The sequence below is a fragment of the Helianthus annuus genome, chromosome 9, assembly GCF_002127325.2.
Source record: "Helianthus annuus cultivar XRQ/B chromosome 9, HanXRQr2.0-SUNRISE, whole genome shotgun sequence".
NCBI lineage: Eukaryota > Viridiplantae > Streptophyta > Magnoliopsida > Asterales > Asteraceae > Helianthus > Helianthus annuus.
The window spans coordinates 178475370-178494759 of NC_035441.2; the positions used below are offsets into that span (position 1 = coordinate 178475370).

At 35.8% G+C, this 19390-nt stretch overlaps 3 protein-coding genes across 7 annotated transcripts; 1 reads left to right on the forward strand and 2 right to left on the reverse strand.

Annotated features, from left to right (window-relative positions):
- The first annotated feature begins 432 nt into the window (after positions 1–432).
- On the forward strand, positions 433–3215 carry LOC110879801. Of its 2 annotated transcripts, XM_022128330.2 has the most exons (8): positions 434–630; positions 1047–1407; positions 1864–1897; positions 2016–2303; positions 2390–2455; positions 2542–2633; positions 2737–2784; positions 2872–3215. In XM_022128330.2, exons 2-8 carry the CDS (start codon positions 1076–1078, stop codon positions 2987–2989), a joined length of 978 nt encoding a protein of 325 aa, XP_021984022.1. In that variant the 5' UTR covers positions 434–630; positions 1047–1075; the 3' UTR covers positions 2990–3215. The 2 variants fall into 2 exon arrangements, with proteins under 2 accessions (XP_021984021.1, XP_021984022.1); XM_022128329.2 differs by having other exon boundaries at positions 433–1407.
- Positions 3216–5487: 2272 nt separating this feature from the next.
- On the reverse strand, positions 5488–11355 carry LOC110879799. The gene is made up of 12 exons (XM_022128328.2): positions 11001–11355; positions 9948–10083; positions 9715–9851; positions 9415–9616; positions 8992–9348; positions 8752–8896; positions 8188–8330; positions 7938–8107; positions 7578–7856; positions 7438–7493; positions 7019–7230; positions 5488–6796 (listed from the first exon to the last, which is right to left on the reverse strand). Exons 1-12 carry the CDS (start codon positions 11205–11207, stop codon positions 5631–5633), a joined length of 3210 nt encoding a protein of 1069 aa, XP_021984020.1. The 5' UTR covers positions 11208–11355; the 3' UTR covers positions 5488–5630.
- Positions 11356–13403: 2048 nt separating this feature from the next.
- LOC110879797 (diphthine methyltransferase homolog) lies at positions 13404–19096 on the reverse strand. Of its 4 annotated transcripts, none has more exons than XM_022128326.2 (5): positions 15714–16043; positions 15441–15623; positions 15068–15296; positions 14314–14626; positions 13404–14244 (listed from the first exon to the last, which is right to left on the reverse strand). In XM_022128326.2, exons 4-5 carry the CDS (start codon positions 14621–14623, stop codon positions 13529–13531), a joined length of 1026 nt encoding a protein of 341 aa, XP_021984018.1. In that variant the 5' UTR covers positions 14624–14626; positions 15068–15296; positions 15441–15623; positions 15714–16043; the 3' UTR covers positions 13404–13528. The 4 variants fall into 4 exon arrangements, with proteins under 4 accessions (XP_021984018.1, XP_021984016.1, XP_021984017.1 ...); XM_022128324.2 differs by having other exon boundaries at positions 15441–15626; XM_022128325.2 differs by having other exon boundaries at positions 15441–15629.
- Positions 19097–19390: the final 294 nt, after the last annotated feature.

Genomic DNA, 19390 nt, shown 5'->3' on the forward strand with positions numbered 1-19390 from the left:
CAACCGGCCGGTAGGTTTTTAAAACATTGACTGAAAGGTCAATTTCTTCTAACGAGTAACAATATCACTTGCTCATTACAGATTATTAATGTTTATTAAACTCATACCTTTTTATTAAGATTGTATAATTAAACATTGTAAGGTTTAAATTGTTAAAAAATAGTTGGTATTACAAAATGAAGATATGGTGTAGACCATCAACTCCACATTCAAAAGCATTCTTATGATGCCCCTGCCCCCCCCCCCCCCCCACACACACACACACACACTCTCTCTTCATTTTCATGGAAGAAAACACAGATGACAAAAAAGAAAAAACCCCTCTATGTAAAAGAATAAAATAATTGCATGAGAAAAAGCATATTTTTATATTGAGATTGTGACATAAGACCACCCACAAAACAGAGCTCTCTGTTCCCCAAAATCTTCTCATGTAAAAAACCTTGAAAGGAGAAAGCTTATGCTCCAAGCACAACTTATTATTATTATTATTCTCCAATTTTTATTTTTAAATCTTGAAGAGGGTACCTTAACCTTACCCTTTATTTTAATGTGTATATAAATACAAAAAAATAACTGAACCAAAGAAGCAAAGCATCTCTTGACTCTTGTTCTTGAAAACCTCCTCCTGTGAGTATCTCAACTTTCCTTTGCTTACAATTAACAACTAGAAATCTTTTCATCCTCTTTCATAGTCTTCCCATATTTAATCTATCTATCTATCTTTTAGTGGAAATTCAAATCTAAAGTTTGGAATCTTGAGTTATGCTTCATGATTTCAACCATTAATGAAGTTGAAAATGCATGGGGAGCTGTTTTTTTTGTCCTTTCTTGGAACCCCTGCATTGCTATATATCACATGATCATCATCATCATCTCCTTTCATCAACACAATCTTTGCTAAACTTTTCACTTTCCCATAAACTAATTCATATGAAACTTCAAACATCTATTTCATGTTCATAGCTTTGTAACTTTGTAACATCATTTGTTAGAAGATACAAGTTAGAACACATTTTTTGGTCACAAAATGGATTTCTTGACAGGAGGGTCGAAGAACACGTGGCAGCCTGTGATGGGGCCTGATACAACCACCTCAAGTTATTGGTTGAACTGGAGAGGGTTGTTATGTTGTGTATGGATATTGACAGCAATGGGTATAGCTTCATATCTTATAACAAAATATGAAGGAGCTTCAAATCGAAAATCAAGAAAAAGAGAAAATGAAGATGAGGTGGATGATTATGGAGGGGTGTTGTATGATGATGAAATTTGGAAGCCATGTTTGGAAGGAATACATCCAGCTTGGTTGATGAGTTATAGAATATTAGCTTTTATTGTGCTCTTGATTCTTATTATCCTAAATGCCATTGTTGATGGAGGTAGCATATTTTACTACTACACACAGTAAGTTTTTTTTTAAATCTTCCATTATGAAATCAATCTTTATTTTCTTCACTTGATTTTAAAGATTTCCTCAATTTACCCATGTCACAATTACATAATTGGTTGTGTAAAAATATTTTTTAAGGGTATTTTAGATATTTGGTTACCTTATATTTTTGTGAACGGTGAAACTTTTACGTAAAATAGAAAAAGGGTCAGCAAGAAACTGGAACCGGTTACCTTAGATGTTCATTGAAAGAATCACAATTGGCTTAATTTCACCTTTTAAAATCCTATGGTGTTCAAACTCTTAATATTAATTTATTATTTATTAAAACTAGATAACTTTTTGAAAGCTTAATATCAGAATGGCTTTATTCTGATTCTTCAATTTCATGCATTTGTTTTTTAGATTTATGGTTTTTACAATCATGATTCTGAAATCTCACCTTTTGTTCTTTTGGGTGGTTATCACAGGTGGACATTTACATTGGTTACTATATATTTTGGGGTATGTAATATGTTTCATTCCTTTTTTTCTTTATCTTTCTTTATTAAAGCTACTATTTTTATAAATTTTAAGTTTCTTGATTTATGTTCTATTGTTCTTGGTGTCTTTCTTGCCACAGATAGGATCTTTATTGTCAATGTATGGATGCTATCAACACCACAACAAAGTTGGTGGTGACAGAAGTGAGGGATTAGATGAAGAACAAGCTGAAATTACCAATTTACCCAATGCTGCTAAATTTGCGGGTCCTAATGATCATAAACACCCTCGCCAAGTCGCTGGCATTTGGGGCTATGTTTTTCAGATCATGTTTCAGACGCTGGCAGGCGCGGTTGTGCTTACAGACTGTGTTTTCTGGTTAATCATGGTTCCATTTCTAACCATTAAAGATTATAATTTGAATTTTGTAAGTACGACATATACTTTGTTCAATTCGATTAAACAACGTTATCTTTCGTTTATGTTTTTTTTTTTGGGTGTTATATGATGCAGTTGATTATAAACATGCACTCCATCAATGCTGTGTTTTTAGTTGGTGACACTGCCTTAAATAGCTTGGTAAGTTATTTTTGTATTTTTATTTTTTAACACAAATTGTGACATCTTATTCATGACAATGACCCTTATAAATGCGAAATTTGCAGCGATTTCCGTGGTTTCGAATTGCATACTTTACCCTGTGGACATGTATTTTCGTCATTTTCCAATGGATCGTTCACGCATGCATAGCACTTTGGTATACTGTCTGTCTTTCTATTTCTATATACTTTGAAACATTTTATATTTACAAAAAATTTATAAGATTAGCTTTATTAACAAATTGATGGTAATCTTAATAGGTGGCCTTATCCTTTTCTTGATCTGTCATCCCCATTCTCTCCAATATGGTATGTTCTCTTACAAGACTACACATGTTGTATGTGTTTTCATCAAGAAATTGCTTCTAAACCTTTTGACATATGGTATGTTTGCAGGTACTTATTGCTGGCATTGTTGCACTTACCATGCTATGGAGTTTTTGCTTTAGTTATAAAACTGAAGCATTGTCTCTTGTCAAAATGGTTCCCGGATTCTAACCGATATATATTATAACCACAAAAGAAACGTTACATAGATTTTCTTGCTAAAAAAGGAAAGTCTTCTTTATAAAGACGAGTGGTGACAAACATAGAGGCTGACCGAACACCCGAGATTTCTTGTGAGACTGATACAAATGTTAGAATGTTAATAGCATTCCTAGAAAATTAGGAATATAACTGTTTGATGTAATTATATATTGTATACAAGCTTATAGCATTATAAAAGAAGTGTTTTCTTATTTTTTAAACTTTTTTTTTGTTGTTGTTGTTATACCTAGTACCTTATGTTTTATGATATGGGGTTATAATAGATTTTTTTTTCTTTAACTTTTTTTAATTATTCTTTAACGATAATTTAGAAAATTAAAATACTTGTATAAATAGAAAGTTTAGTGGGTCAATGGACTCCACCCCTAAGTTGATGCATTATTGGATGATTTAGTGTAACAAGTTAAAGTGGCATATATATACATAAACACATGCAAAAAGTTACCTAAAAACCCCATGATTCACTTTTTGATCAATTCCATTTTAAAAACATGGGTTGTTCTTAGGACCCTGGTCAAAGTGATTGATGTAAAATTGGGAACTTTACACTTTTCTCAGTTTCTTATTCATCTATTTCTGAGCCAAGAACCCATTCAAATAGTTCAAGAACCCTACCACTTCAGAGCTTTTGAAAGCATACATTTCAACTTGATCATCATTGTTTCATAAGATGAATTGCAAAAGTTAATGGTACAAGTTGATAATATTGAAGAAACAACTTAAACAAAGTTGTAATCAAAGAGCCAATGTATCTCTATGCTCAAGAGATTTAATTAGATTTTTTTTTATTTAGAATATCACAAAACTTATATAACTAGGATTTTGATTCACTTGTTAAGATATGAAAATGTTGGAATTAATCCCGATCTTGTTAGTGCGTTAAGTTTATTACTAACCTCATTTAGTATAGCTAGGGCCTAAATTTAGTTTATAGTTTGTGCCGCGTTGATTCAATCATATGCTCCGGCAATGTATAAATAGGGTTGACGACATCACATTTGTAATCCGTTCATATACATAATCATCAATACGATTTTTTATTTTGTCAATTGTTCGTGTGTTCATCTTGGTTTATTTTGTGTTCATCGATCTCGATTAGAGACATCAAAAAAAAAAAGTATTCAATTTCTCTTTCTCTCAACTTTTACTTTCAATTAAGGACAATACATTGAAACAACTAGGACATGACTGTCAAAAATAAATAAGCAATGTACGAAAAAGATAAAGGTCCAGATTAAAGAGATTGTGTTGGAATTAATTGTTTTTTTTTAAACTCCCTAGAATTACTTGACAACTTCTTTTTATATAATTTTAGTTTTTAAATAAAATCAAAAACTTAAAAGTCATAAAAGCTCCTGGCCTTACATAGTTGATGTCTCTATTGATTTCAGTGCTAGATGTGCACTATATTCAAAAAGTTAGTGTATGTATCTATCAATTTCAATAAGATAATCGATTATAAATGGACACAACTTGGTTTTAGTTGGACCATAAACTCATCTAACTTGTAAATATTTGGTAAAATATAACATAAGGGAGAGGGGATTTATCGTAGTTGACAAGTGGTATTTATCAAACACGGAAAATTTCCAGTTAAAAATAATATTCTTTTTTTTTTAAAGGTGTACTTCACAACAGACAGTTAATACACACCCGTAAGATGCAGGCCCGCCCCATTTCTGTCCCAAGGACTATGTTGTTTTAACGGGGCCCACGCCTCAGTAGAAATGGGACATAGCTTTCCCCGAGAAAATTTCCGACCCCCTGCCACTTGATAGGAGTTGCACCCTCCACACGAATCGATCGCTTGTTGTGACAGAGCGACCCGCTGGAGTAAATGCGCCGTAATAGAAAACTCGGGTTCCCTCGGGCTTGAACCGGGGTCCTTGCCATCCTTGGGTTGGGAATAACCCCAATGCCTCACCTTTGATGGAGATGGGGATCGAACCTGAGACCACTCACATGGCCCAAGTCCTTTCCACCACTCCACCAAAGGGTCATTGGCAAAATAATAATAACAATAATAATAATAATAATAATAATAATAATAATAATAATAATAATAATAATAATAATAATAATAATAATAATAATAATAATAATAATAATAATAATAATAATAATAATAATAATAATAATAATAATTTTCCTAACTTTTCATAAAAAATCAGAAGTTGCTATCCTAAGTTGTAAGTAGAGCTCTTTTAGTGGTAGAAGTAGTTTAGTTATATCCTAAGTTAGTTATTTAATGGTGGTTATGGTGCCTTGTTCCCCAAGGAATCCCACTTTATAAATACCGATGTAACCTGAATCATTTGTATGTAATTAAAGTATGAAGTTAGTATGATTCTCTCTAAAATTCCCACTTTGTATTGTTGATTATAACCCCACATTTAGTTCCAAGTTCCAACTGTGTATAAAAGTTATGAAATTTATATTCTAACACAAAAACTTTACATAAAGTTATAAGGAAAACCGACAATTATCCAAAAATTAATTAACAAACTTTCAAATTGTTGTTACATGTTAACCAACCTCTCTTTCATAACCAATCATATTTACAATCCAATTAAGCACCAAAGTATGATCATCAAAACACATAAAAATCACTTATTCAACCCAAAAATAGCTTCAAAATCTTTATACATCGCTTTCGGTTTCGCCTTCATATCCATGGATGTCCCACTCGCCTGCGAAGAACTCCCACTTCTCTTCCCACTCCAAAACCCGCTCCACTTTGTCTGACTACTCGACGGATCCGTCGTACCATCTCTACTAAAACTACCCTTAGCCAAATCCCTCAACTGCTTCATCCACGGCCGCTCCGGTGTACCCAACCCCGTAAACCTCCGCGCCAGCACCGCCTCTGCCGCTGGAGCACCGTCATATCTCTGCCCTTTCAACGGAAACTTACCTTCAATGCTTTTCATTGGGACAAAAAGCAAAAGAATCCCCCAAGACGCTATTTTTAAACCTGTACATAAAGATTTATTATCTGGGTCAAGTTGTTTTATTTGACAGATCAATGAGTTCCACTCATTCAAGATTTGTGCAACGAATGCGAGTAGAAACAAGCACAGCATGGTGATCCCGACGTTGGTTTGATCATGGGTTGAGAGATTTTTCCTTAAAAGAACCAAACAAATGATAAAGATTGCAACTTGACTTGAAACTGATATGATCTCTACCAGTTGAACCTTTTTCTTGATGAAGGGTTTCTTGAGGACCATGAAAAACAGTTGGAATGAAGTGACACATAGTAAGGTTTTCGTGGGTGTTTCTGAATAACCGTTTCTTGCATATATACCCACCAAGATTCCTAAAATGACCCGTTTGATTGATTCAAGGAAAATGTAGTAGATTCTTAGGATCCCGAATACTTTTTGGACAAAGGGTGCTTCTGCGTCTTCGTTTTCGTCGTCTGATGCGATTATGCTGCTTCGGGTTGTGTTGAAATCTAATGCTCCAGAAATCTGGGAGAGCATGTATTTTGGTGGGCCTCTTAGGTCTTCAAATAGTGGGCCTAAGATGGTTAGCCATTTGGAATTTGACGGGTCGATCCAGGTCCATTGGCCGCGTTTTCCGGGGCCTAACGTTACCTTGACCAGTGCTTGGTACCAATGCATTTTTTGATCTTCGTGATGAACTTCTTTGTATTGAAGTAGCTTACCGAGTGAGATTCCGACAGAAAGGAACATGAACAATGCTAGTATTAGGAAAATTACGGTTCCTAGTATTAGAGCACCAACTGTAATCGCTAAAGCAGATCCTCCTGAAAAAAAACGAATATAAAGTTTTGACTTTTGTGGTCAAACAGACTAATCTTCGAAACCGAAAAATTGGTACCAAATCCAGTGTTTCAGGAAATTATAAGAGAGTGTTTAAATATCGTATAGCAAACATAAGCAAGTTGGAAAGTTACCACTGTAAGGTAGTTACAAAACTATGTAAATTTTGGAATTGAAAGGTGAAAACTTTGACTGTACAAAATTACCTTTGAGTAGGGATGCTGAGGCTGCAGAAACACATGGAACCGCAAGAATTACCAGAAAGATTTCAAATCTTGGGAAAATGACCGAGACGTAAGTGTTTTCTTTCTCTTTTTTCTTTCTAAGTTTAAGTATGAGGAGGAACAATATATGCAGAATAATCAAGCTGCCGCTCATGACCGCCAGCCAAAACATACTCCGTTTGAAATCTGTCCACCTGAATAAATAAGCCAAGTTCAATTGATATACTCAAAGCGATACTTGTAAGCAATTTAATTAAGCGCGGCAAAACAGACAAGTGGTCGGGTGAATACAGGTTGTGACAAAAATGGATCATTTGAAATGAGTCGCCGTAAGAGAAAAAAAAATAGATAAAAAGGTATAAAACAAGTTGACTTGATATATATAATTTAATCTAACCTACCCGTGTGAATCATTTAAATCTCCTATATATTCGGCCTCTGGTAACACATTTTGGCTCTGCGTTTACAAACATCCATTAGAAACCTTGACAAACAAAAAAAAAAAACAACTAACAATGTTGAGAAACAAGAACCATCAAACCTCAAAAAATGACTTATACTCCATTGCAGTGAGTGGCAATCCAAAAACCGAGTCAACTTTGTCAATATTCTTGGCTTTATTTCGCGTAAATTCACCAGTTCTAGGACCATAAGAATGTGGATTCATAGGCCAAACGGGCTTCACGTAACCACATTCCCACGGGAGTTTGAAATACGGGATACTCCATCTTAAACCCTTTACAAATTCACTATACTCGACAGGTAAAGGTACCGCTAACCATCCGGATAACGCAAAGATTTGAATGTGGCATACAATTCGCTGGTTTCATGTGGCCAACAAACCAATTAGCATCATCTTTTTTAAAAGTAAAAGTGTACAGTAGTTAAAAAACCAACTTACAAAAAGAATCCTTGCGGGACTCGTAGTTAACAATGGTGACGGAGTTGCAAATGCTCCGTGATTCTGGAGGGAAGCGGTGGAAACGGTCAGCAGGGTGGCAACCACAGCAGTCAACACGAAAGCAGCGGTTGCGGAGGTGGAAAGCGCCAACGATGCAGCCGGTACAGAATCTGTGACAGGTTTATTAGTCGTGTATATTGATAATGTAGAACAAGAACTGTATAAAGATTCAAGAACCGATGGTTCATACAATGAAAAAACCGTAAGACGTTTGATGCTAGATTCTTGTTTCCGGCAACATCTGTTGTTACGTTCTCTGGAACTTGCACTATCACCCATTCTTCAGTCGGTTTAATGTCGACTTTGTAGACACTCTTACTTATTTCATGAAATCTGCACAAAATATGTAATACAGAAGTTACAAGAGATCGTATAATCAATTTCAAAATACAAATTTACAGAAGAAGAGTAAGGTACACGGATGGTCCCTGTGGTTTACCAAAATTTTGGATTTGGTCCCTAGCTTTTCAAAAGTACACGGATGGTCCCTGTGGTTTGCACTTTGTAACGTATTTAGTCCCCAGCCAACAAATCCAAAGGTTTTAGCATGTCCGAGTTAGGGACTAAATGAGTGACAAAGTGCAAACCACAGGGACCATCCATGTACTTTTGGAAAAACCTGGGGACTAACTGTGTTACAGAGTACAAACCACAGGAACCATCTGTGTGCTTTTAAAAAGCTAAGAACCTAATCCAAAATTTTAGTAAACCACAGGGACCATCTGTGTACATTACTCAAAGAAGAAAGACTCACCCTTGCATATGTCCTCCGGAAACAGATAACTGAGACGAGTTAAATCCGAAAACAGGCTTCATGAACTTTATCATGACGGGGATAAGCTCCTCTTGTGTCCTCATATGGGTCGTCGTGCTTAATCTCACATAAGGCCGTTGAGAATCTACACATGTTTCCAACAAAAGATAAATCCGTTAAAACAAGCTCAACGTTTTAAGTTGAAGCTACCATGTTTTAAAACTAAATTCTCAAATGTACCAAAAAGAAATGTAACTGGTGCAACGGGTGAAACCGGGGTGCCTTGTCTGCTTATGAGTGATCCTGAATCGAGCGTGGTGGTGACAATGGCGATATCGTGAATATCTACAAACTCAAACCCGAATCGTCGGTTTCCGAGGCTTTCGTTATTGCTGGTGGCTGGAACAAGTGATCCTTGACTAACTTTGAGTGAATTAAAGACCTCGGTTGATGTGTTGACTATGGGTTCGGAAAAATATAGATACAGTTTCAAGTTCTTGTGTTTGTTAGTCACTTGAACCGATCTAACATTGTTATCGAGTTGAAGTAGTTGCTCAGGTATATGAGTCCTCAGGTCAACATATACAGGTCTTCTGTCTGCAAAATCAGTCAACAAGTGAGTACAGTTGACTTTTTGAGTCAAACTACCTACTTTTTACTTACCAAAATGAACCAAGAAACTGGAACCCGTAGTTCGTGTAAACTGATTTCCAGCAGCATCTCTACACAAATATCTGTCTGTTACTAACACTACTCTTCCGTAATCAACGTTTGTAGATAAATTAACTGAAATAGAATATTCAAGATTCGGCTTTATGGTTTTTAGAGTGTTTGGAATAACTTGGCCTTGACCATAAACAAGAAGCTGCAAGTGCAAAAAAAAAGAACCTTTTAGTTGAAAAATGTATAACCTATAGATACAGATTATTTACCTAACGAAACCGCTAGGAAGCACCTACTTACGCTGCAGTCATTTGCAGATGAACACCCAAAACCACCACTGCCACTGCAGGATTCACTAAAAATTATAAACGCAGAAACGATTGAAGCGTTTGTAAAGGATGTTGATGCTGTAACGTATGCTGTCGGGGGAACAGTGTCTGCAGGGCCAATGAGTATATTTTGTTAAAGTTTTGTTCATGATTACAGTTACTAAAATAAACTAATATGATGAAGGAGAGGTAATCTTAACTAACCAATGGTCCAGTCATAAGTAGCACAACGGGTCAGATGAGACCCGTTGCTGCACACTTCAAACGTATGGTTCCCGTCTCGCAATTCAGTGTAAGAAATTTCTCCAGATGAACAGTTTGATGGCACAAGATCATCCAGCTGCATGCAACCAAAAGAAATACATTTACATTTTCCGGATATAACGTTTGTAGAGGTGGCGAAACGGACAACGTGGGGCGGGTAACATGTTCCAACGGGTCGTTTTTTAGTAAGATTTAAAACGAGTCGGGCTGGGTTGATTTAAAAAACCCTTTTCCAATTATTTATAAATAATTAGCACATAAATTATGATTAAAAATACATTAATATGATACTAATAACATAATTAACTAAAAATTTTATTTAGATTAAAAATAAACTTTAGACGAATTTTAAGATGAATTTTAACCGGTTTGATCCACCCCACCTATTTAACTATTTTTCTTTGACTATATAATATTGTAGAAAAAGGCACCCACTGATTTGAATAAGATTAGTTAGAATTGCAGTTTTTTAGTTTCATTTTTTAGAAATTTGTGATTTTTACAAGAAAAAACCCAATTCTTTAGAATTAATTATTCCAATTTCATAACTAAAAAAACCAACGTTTGACTTTTGTGGTCAAATGGGCTCAGCCAGAATTCAAATTGACACAGAGTTGATCTGAAAACTAGAAACTGGCCCAATTCCCAAGCCATGCATAAACAAATTTGCATGGATTACAAGATTTGTAATGCGAAAATCTTTAAAGTAAGATGTTAGTTTTCACGAATTGGGTCATAGTCTTTTACCCTTTTGGGGCTTAAACTTGATGTTCAATATAACTAACTGCATGCTAGTTTTATCAACAAAGTTTAAATCTTGAAGCATTTTCAGTTTATTATATCCACAAAAATAAAAAAATAAAAAAACATGAACTTGCAGATTACTGCTTACAGGGTTTGAGGTGTACCAAGTTACAATCTTTTTTCCATTTTTGGTTCAAGAAATAGAACAGAGAGAGAGAGAGGTAAATAAAGAGGATAGAATGTACAAACCTTGCAGCTGGAGGTACAATTGGTGCAAGAAAAGTCAGCATTTTTAACTTGAAAAGCAAATGTAGGGGAGTGAAGATTGGAGATGGGTTCAGGTTTCTTGATTAAGTTAACAGAAACTTCACTCTTCACTTCCACACATAATAATCCAACAATGAATATACAAATAAGCAATGAGTAGTATTTGGTAAATTTGAGCAGAGTAGCCATTAGAGAGTGGTGTTAGGTGAGGTCATGAAATACGCAGATGCATGGCTGTAGACTGATTAGATATGATATGAAATGATTTGAAGGGTTAGTGGAGGAGGAGAAAGCATGTGAAACTGTTACTCCGTGACTATATATATAGAGAGAGACAGAGAGAGAGAGTAAATGCTGAATAGGGAAAGATGACTTATGATTTGGCCATCAATATGGGCATACATACATATGACCACAAATCACAGGAATAGGACACATGAACGTAAAAAAACAGGATAAAAAAAATCATTCATTCACCAAATGGGTTGGTACCTTATTGGTAAATACAAACCTTTTACGATTACGATGATTTGAACGTCTTGGATTTAAGTCTCACAAATCACAGAAATAAAGAAAATGGCCATTTTAGAAAAGAAAAATCATTCATTTTTTAAATTCAAACTTAATAAGATAGTTAACTATGGTAGAAGAAAATCATGAACTCAATTAGGTGTGCACGTGAGACAAATCAGTAGTGAACTATTTAACATCATCATTATACACAATTAATCCACCAATAGCAAAGCTAAGGTATGGTATGACCGTATGAGGATGGTAAGATGTAGACAACCCGTATCAAACTATATAACACGGGCTTATTAAAAGCTTGGGTCGAGCTTAAATAAGCCCGAAATGAGCTCAAGCATAAATTGAAGTTCATTTAGTAACTGAATTCAAGTCGAAGCTTTATACACCGAGCTTATTAAGTTCACCTGTGATTCTAAACGAGCCTATTACTTGTAAAAATATAATACATATACAGTTGCATGATAAATGTATAATTAAGATATAGTGTGTAAATTATTCATATTATGTTATATAAATATCTAAAAAAGCATAAACAAACCAAGTTCAAGCTCTATTAAGTTGAACAACCTAAGCTTGGTTCTTTTACACTACTTGATGTAATGATATAAATTAAGTACACGTATGTTATAATCATAAATATGAAATCTCACTCTCATGGAATTTTGTTTTATTCACAGATGTTCAATGGACTTTATTTTTGTATAATTATTTATCTTGAGTTTTGAAAACGAAAAAGTCCTTCCATTTTATTATTAATATAGAAAATCCTTTTACGACATTAAAATCCCTAAAATAATAAGAAACCTGGTCTTTTTTTCTTAATTCCGTAAACCATGTAGAGATTTATGGGTGTAAATTAAGTGATCTGTCTAAATGAGATTTTGTTCAAAATCCTTAAATGGCCTCTAAAGCCGGCTATAAGCAACATGACTCGTTTACATCCTTACTTTTAAGCTCTCAAATATGGTTTCTCCTAGTTTTTTTTTTTTAATCAGAGGTCCAACTCAAATATTGTTTCTCCTAGTTTTTTTTTTTTTTTTTTTTTTTTTTTTTTTTTTTTTTTTTTTTTTTTTTTTTTAAATCAGAGGTCCAAAGTTGCAGCTTTAATCACATTACAACAGATTAGCACAATATGTTTGACATTGTAATACTAATTTCTCCTCTTTACACCTTTCTTTAGACTTTTCCATCTATTTCTGCTATGCAACCATCCTTGATGGAATCTTTCTCTCTTGTGGACCATGGGTGGGGATGGGGTGCAACACACCAAGAGAAAAGTGATAATGTTTATGAGGCCAAAATAGAAACATCAAACCATCATACTCAACACCTATTGCAAACTGACAACTTGTAAAAATGACAAAACAATGTATCACACATTTACTGATAACTAGTAACTTCTACTTCTTTAACCGTACCTTACCAATTCTATGTAACCTCAAGTCACCAGGGACCACAATATTCCATGTGGTTTGTCGAAATCAAAACAATCTAATTTTATTTTTATTTTTTTATGTCAAACTTTTTACCAATGAGGTGTGTTTTTTTGTACATGATCATGTGACATTATAGTCATAATTTTTGCCAGTTGTTTTAAGCCTAATGTGAACTTCTTCTGAGAAAGAATAATGACTTTCTGAGTGCTTCCAAAATCAATGGCAAATTGGCAAGTCCTGCTAGTATTTTTTTTAAATGGTCCCCTGTATATGTTATCACAATACATTAGCTTATATCCACAAAAATCATAACCACCTTAGCCTCATTGAGATCCAATAATGATACCTCAAAATATTCTCAACCGTATCTGTCATTTTCAACAAAATATTTCTTTTTCATACGGTTATCAAGAGCCAAGTAGACGTGTAGAACATGATATCAACTTATCATGAAGATGAAAATCTTGATGAACAAATTTTCTAAAATGATGAAACTATAGATCCTAGAATTGATCAATACATTAAGTAAATATAGACTTACAAATATTAGATTATATCATTTTCTGGCACCCAGACTCGAAGGAGCTTATCATAAAACGAACATGTAGCAACGATAGTTTTCTCCTTGTTGTCTGGATCGCGTATACTCCCTCTATACCAATCTGCTCCGTAAGCAAGTGAATCATGTTTGTTATATGTTTCCACCACTTTAACTTCATTCCCGTCGACTTTAACAATAGTAAACCCGTTGTGCATACAAGCCGCCAAAATCAATCCGGGAACAACAGAATGGTTCTTGATTCTCCAAACCCCGCCACCTAAATTAATCGATGTTTCATTTACAGGCCTTGAAATCGATCTCACATCCCATACCCTTAAACTTTCATCATAGCTTCCGGTAAATAAAGTGTTGGGATCATGTGGAGATTTTGCAATACAACAAACACCCATTTGATGAGCTTTTGAATTCTGAAACGCAATTTCAGATGGACTAGTTCGTAAGTCCCAGCCCTTAAATTTGCAGTCGTCTGACCCGGTGTAGACCAGATGTGGCTGGTCCGGGTCGAAAGAAGCAGCCCAGACCTCAAAGTCATGGGCTTTCCATTCTTGTAGAACGCTTGTTTTGGTCTCTTCAATAGAGATTATCGAGACCGAACCGTCAGAAAGGCCCGTTGATATCGATGTAGCCGACGGATTCCAGTCTAAGCATAGACACATAGACGAGCTGACTTTTTGATTATGTACCTCTTTCAAAGCATCCCCTACATCATGTTACAATTAATGAGTTTAAATCATACATACTGGCATTTTATTTTATCAATTTAGTGTACCGTTTATAGAGTTTTTTAAGTGATGAACCCTCAAGAAACCATCAGCGTCTGCTTGAGCAAGCAATGGATGTGTTGCATTGGCTCCCACTGGGTTCCATTTCATATCAAAGATACCCGCAGTTTTCAACCTATAGGACAAATCGACTCTGTCGAGGTCCACATTGAAAAGAGAAATGCTTCCGGATCTACTTGGTTGATCACCCTCTTGCAGCGTGTAGGTTGAAGCTGCAAGGACATGATGGAACGAATCATGGGGACAAAACTCAACAACGTCTGCATTTCCATCTAGGTAGCAATGTCCCACATCCATAACCTAAGTGAAATTATAAGATATTGGATAGACGGATATTCAGACGTAGTCATTCAGTAAACACATGACACAAAACAGAAAAAATTTCTTTAGTTTCATTTGGGCAATTTATCGAACAGGTTATGGGTATGATGACAAAATCAAGAATGGTTGTGGTGTTATACAGTATTGTCAAAAGTTTTAAATATTAGTCTACCTAATCAGAATAGTCAAGTGTCATAATAACATACAAATGCTATGAAAGAATTTGAAACTCTACTAATACTAAAGTAAAGTTCAGTTTAAATTAGGGTTTAACCAGCAATGCCCTTTGTAGCAGTGAGTCTAGTTATATTAAGGTTGAATTAATATAGTTCTTAGTCGCCCGAAGATTGAAAGGCCCTATTCTAAAAAAAAAAAGATATGAACACTTATATAACAGCTAACAAAGGATAGAATTGTCACCTGAGTATCAAAACAGATCAGAGACAAAGAAGTTGAATAGCAGCAACTCCGCCGCCTGTTTCAGAAGATGAAAGAAGACGGCCAGACGACGTTGTATGTATTGTAAGCAGCGACGAAACAAGAGTAGAAAACGGAGCACTGACAGACAGATGGTGGATTGGGGGGAGTTTCGCCGATTTGGATCATATGTGGGCCGTTTATGAAGAGGCCCATCCAGTACTAAACTGGGCTTCACGACACCAAAAATACACATCCAGAAGACAAAACCAACCAGTTAGGTTTAGCGTTATCGTGTGAAACAAAGCCCCCTTTAAAGCCTATTTATATAATCTTAAAATGAAAGGTCGGTGACCGACCAAAATTACAATATTACCCTTTCTTATAAAATTACAATGATGTCCTTCGTTGGCATTGAGTTGTTGACGACCAGAATAAGAGATCATGCCGGCCACTGACTAACACATATTCGAGGATCTCTTGACGGTCTTGCCGGAATCCACTGCAAATGCCAAAACACACTTGAAACCACCGTGCTAACAGTACAACTGATCCATCGCTGCTGCTAGCACAAGACAACGAAATGTCAAACGCCGAAAACAACAAAAAATGTAGGTAGAAAAACAAATAAAGAGATCAAGAACCTTACCTTGAAACCCTAGCCGCAACAAATGGGTTGAGAAAACCAAATGCAATGGTAGATCGAGACTGTGGTGACCTTAAACAGTCGGAAATGGTTAGGATGTCTAACGCCGGTTGCCGGAAAAACAGAAACCGTAGCTAAGGGAACATGGAGGGTTTGGTCGCCGGCGGTGTACTATTTCGTTGCCTGAGAGAGTTTAGGGAGAGATCGGAAGAAGGTGAGATCGAGGAGAGTGTTGGTGGTGTTGAGGGAGGCGTGCGGCAGCAATACGAAGGAAGGAGGCAGCGGCTTGATGGAGGAGACGGTGGATCTCAGACTGTGTTTTCACTTCTCACAAGTCAAATTTCTTTAGCTTTTTCTTCTTATTTAATTATTTCTTTTAACTTCTGTCTCCATCCCCGTTTCCCCATACCACATCTATTTTTAATTTTCTTATCTCAAGTAAAATTATTTTCTTAAAAAACAAGTTTTACTAAAAGAGATTGTCGTTTGTATATTCTTTTTTTTTTTTGAAAAACAACTAATATTTGTTGGAATAGACATTTTACTAAAACATATTGTGGTTTGTATGTTCTTTTTTATTGAAAAACAACTAATATTTGTTGGAATATAAATGACATGATACATAATATTACTATTGTATAATATTTTTTAGTTTAATGTTAAAAAACTACTAATGAGTATTCTCTATAATTTTTTTAAAATTTATTTGTAACATTATGCGCTTTTAAAATCCGGTCTAAACGACCAGATCTGAAGTAATCGAAGCATAAACAATTCGGTTTATCACAGGTTAAATCCTAATATATCTTAAACACAAATGTCACATTGGCCTTTGTGTTTGATATGCGTCCTTAATCTTTTGGTAAGTGATACATTGATTCCTAACTTTTGGTATTCAACAACTTTGATCTCCCGTTACTTTTACTTAATAACTTCACATATCATCTTTTCTAATTCATTTGTTTAAATAACTTTTACGATTATACACCGCAACGTGTGAGACATTATACTATTTCTATCTATGTCTAACCATGTTAATGTCACTAACGTACGTGTGTAATAAAGTAAAAAACGTGTCACGTCGCGCGTGGGCACAACACGTTAGTATCATCATCATCCCAACACGTGTAATGAAGTCACAAACATGACGTTGCCGCCGCAACGCGCGGCTCGGGTAAAAACCTAGTTTAAACTTAAAAAGCAAAAAAAAAAAATATGAACGAAAAAAAATGAAATTTGATTGGATAAGATGCGAGGGGCTCCAAAGTCCAAATGCTCAGCCAGTGGCGGATCCAGGAATTTTTTTCAAGGGGTTCGCATTTTTAAATGTTCCAATATCCTATGTCCGGACATAAAAGAACGGGTCGGATCGACGATTCTGGTCGATTCAAAAAGTTTCAAAAGATTAAAAATTTACATCAAATTAAATGTTAAAATCAACAATTGCGAGAATGACTTGCAAACTACATCAAATTAATAGAGTTTTAATATTAAGAAGACAGTATCCAATATCCCAACAACCAGGTCAATTTGCAAACGCCCAAACTTCATGCTCCCAAACACCATATAAAGGCCAAGATCAAATACGAAAACTATTAAAGAAGAGTAACACATTATAACTGCTATGCACTTATAGTGTTTTTGAGATGTACTCTATAAATCTAGAAAAATCCATAATTTCACCGAAAAATTAATGTTAGAAACTAGGGGTGGCAAAATCAACCCATGCATTCAACTTTGGGTTAGGATGGGTATTATTTTTGTAGTAGATGGGTTAAGTTGGGTTAACAAGAATTGTTAAATGGGTCAAGATGGGTAACTTTAAAAAATAACAAAATAACATGTGGGTCAGGATGGGTTTTCTTTTATATTACTTATAGGCAGCAATTCAATAAAAACAAGTTGAATTACATGTAAAAATTGAGATCGAAATGATATTAAACGTCAAAATTCAACTTAAAATCTCACAATTGCCGATACATTCTCCAAATCAGAACAAAATTTGTGCTCAGCGGACGAAATATAAGAAAATATTAAGCCAGCCAGAATCTCCATTTTAAAAAAAATCCAAGTAAATGATCAGATCCATAAATCGGTTAACAGTCAAAAATCAAAATCTTGCACAATAATAATAAAGTTTTAAAATGAATAATAGCTGAGGCTCAGATCTATAAGAAGAAGAAGCAAAGAGGATAAAACCACCTCCATGGCTGCAAATCAACCTGGCAAACGGATCGGGTCGGGTCGGGTCATGGGTCAAAACGGGTTCTGGTCGAAACGGTACGGGTCAAAACGATACGCGTCGAAACGGTTCGCGTCGAAACAGTACGGGTCGAAACGGTTCGCGTCGAAATGGTACGGGTCGAAATGGTTCGGTTCGATTCGAAACGGTTCGGTTCGAAACGGTACTGATCGAAACGGTTCGATTCGAAACGGTACGGGTCGAAACGGTTCGGTTCGAAACAGTACTGGTCGAAACGGTACGGGTCGAAACGGTCCGGGTCGAAATGGTTCGATTCGATTCGAAACGGTTCAGGTCGAAACGATTCGGTTCGAAACGGTACTGGTCGAAACGGTTCGATTCGAAACGGTATGGGTCAAAACGGTTCAGGTCGAAACGGTTCGGTTTGAAACAGTACTGTCCAACCGGTACGGGTCGAAACGGTTCGCGTCGAACCGGTACGCGTCGTAACAGTTCGCGTCGAAACGGTTGGCGTCGATACGGTTCGCGTCGAAACGGTTGGCGTCGAAACGGTACGGGTCGAAACCCATCTTTTAATTTTTTAAAAAAATTTTGATTTTTTTGATTTTTTTTTTATTTTTGATTTTTATTTATTTATATTTTTAGGCTATCCTTGCGAAATCCATCTTGACAAAAACCCATCTTGACCTAAACCCATCCTAACCCATTTTTTGATAAACTCATTCTAACCCAAACCCATCCTAACCCATACCCATCCTAACCCATTACCCAAACCTACCCAACCCACCCATTTTGCCACCCCTATTAGAAACTAGCAATCCCATCAAATTTCAAGTACAAACAATGCATTGCTCCAAACACATCAAATTTCAAGTACAAACTAGATCTAATTCGACATTAATAGGGTTTAAAAATTTCCAATACAAACTAGATCTAATTCGACATTAATAGGGTTTATATTACGAAACCAACCTGAATTATTAAGAGACTAGAGAGTGATTGAGTGAGACTGAGGAGGCTGGAGGGGTTGCGTGGAGGCTGAAGTGACTCCGGCGTCCGGCGAGGGCTGTGCCACGGCGGCGACGGTGGCTGGAGAGTGGAGACAAGGCTGAAGACTGTGGCTGTGGAGCGTGTTTCTGTTTCTGTCGTGTTTTCTGAAGAAAGGGGCATGAGTGAGCTAAAGTTAAACCCTAGATCTAATTTGATTTTGAATTAAAAAAAAAGCTAAAAATAATAGAGGGAAAAGGGTTTAAAGGGACTCACACACGTGACCTCATATTAACAACTAACAAGTGCCAGAGTTACCACTACAACAATCTACAATTTTGGTTTTATGGTTTCTCTACAAAATATTAATCGGTTCCTTCAGAATTTTGTATATAACTTAACGCTATAAATTACGAGCCGAATGGGTTATAGGAACCCTCTAACGAAGTGTAAATCCGCCCCTGTGCTCGGCCTCTCATGCCTGCTATCC

Coding starts and splice junctions, on each gene's coding strand:
- LOC110879801 (XM_022128329.2), top strand. CDS start 1,031: ATGGATTTCTTGACAGGAGGGTCGAAGAACACGTGGCAGCCTGTGATG. Junction 1,408..1,863: donor ATATTTTACTACTACACACA/GTAAGTTTTTTT, acceptor TGGTTATCACAG/GTGGACATTTACATTGGTTA. Junction 1,898..2,015: donor TGGTTACTATATATTTTGGG/GTATGTAATATG, acceptor TTCTTGCCACAG/ATAGGATCTTTATTGTCAAT.
- LOC110879799 (XM_022128328.2), bottom strand. CDS start 11,207: ATGGCTACTCTGCTCAAATTTACCAAATACTACTCATTGCTTATTTGT. Junction 7,857..7,937: donor GTCCCGCAAGGATTCTTTTT/GTAAGTTGGTTT, acceptor ACATGAAACCAG/CGAATTGTATGCCACATTCA. Junction 7,494..7,577: donor AGTATAAGTCATTTTTTGAG/GTTTGATGGTTC, acceptor TTGTAAACGCAG/AGCCAAAATGTGTTACCAGA.
- LOC110879797 (XM_022128323.2), bottom strand. CDS start 19,083: ATGCCCCTTTCTTCAGAAAACACGACAGAAACAGAAACACGCTCCACA. Junction 14,627..18,885: donor CTAGTCTCTTAATAATTCAG/GTTGGTTTCGTA, acceptor AATTTCACTTAG/GTTATGGATGTGGGACATTG. Junction 14,245..14,313: donor CTTAAAAAACTCTATAAACG/GTACACTAAATT, acceptor AACATGATGTAG/GGGATGCTTTGAAAGAGGTA.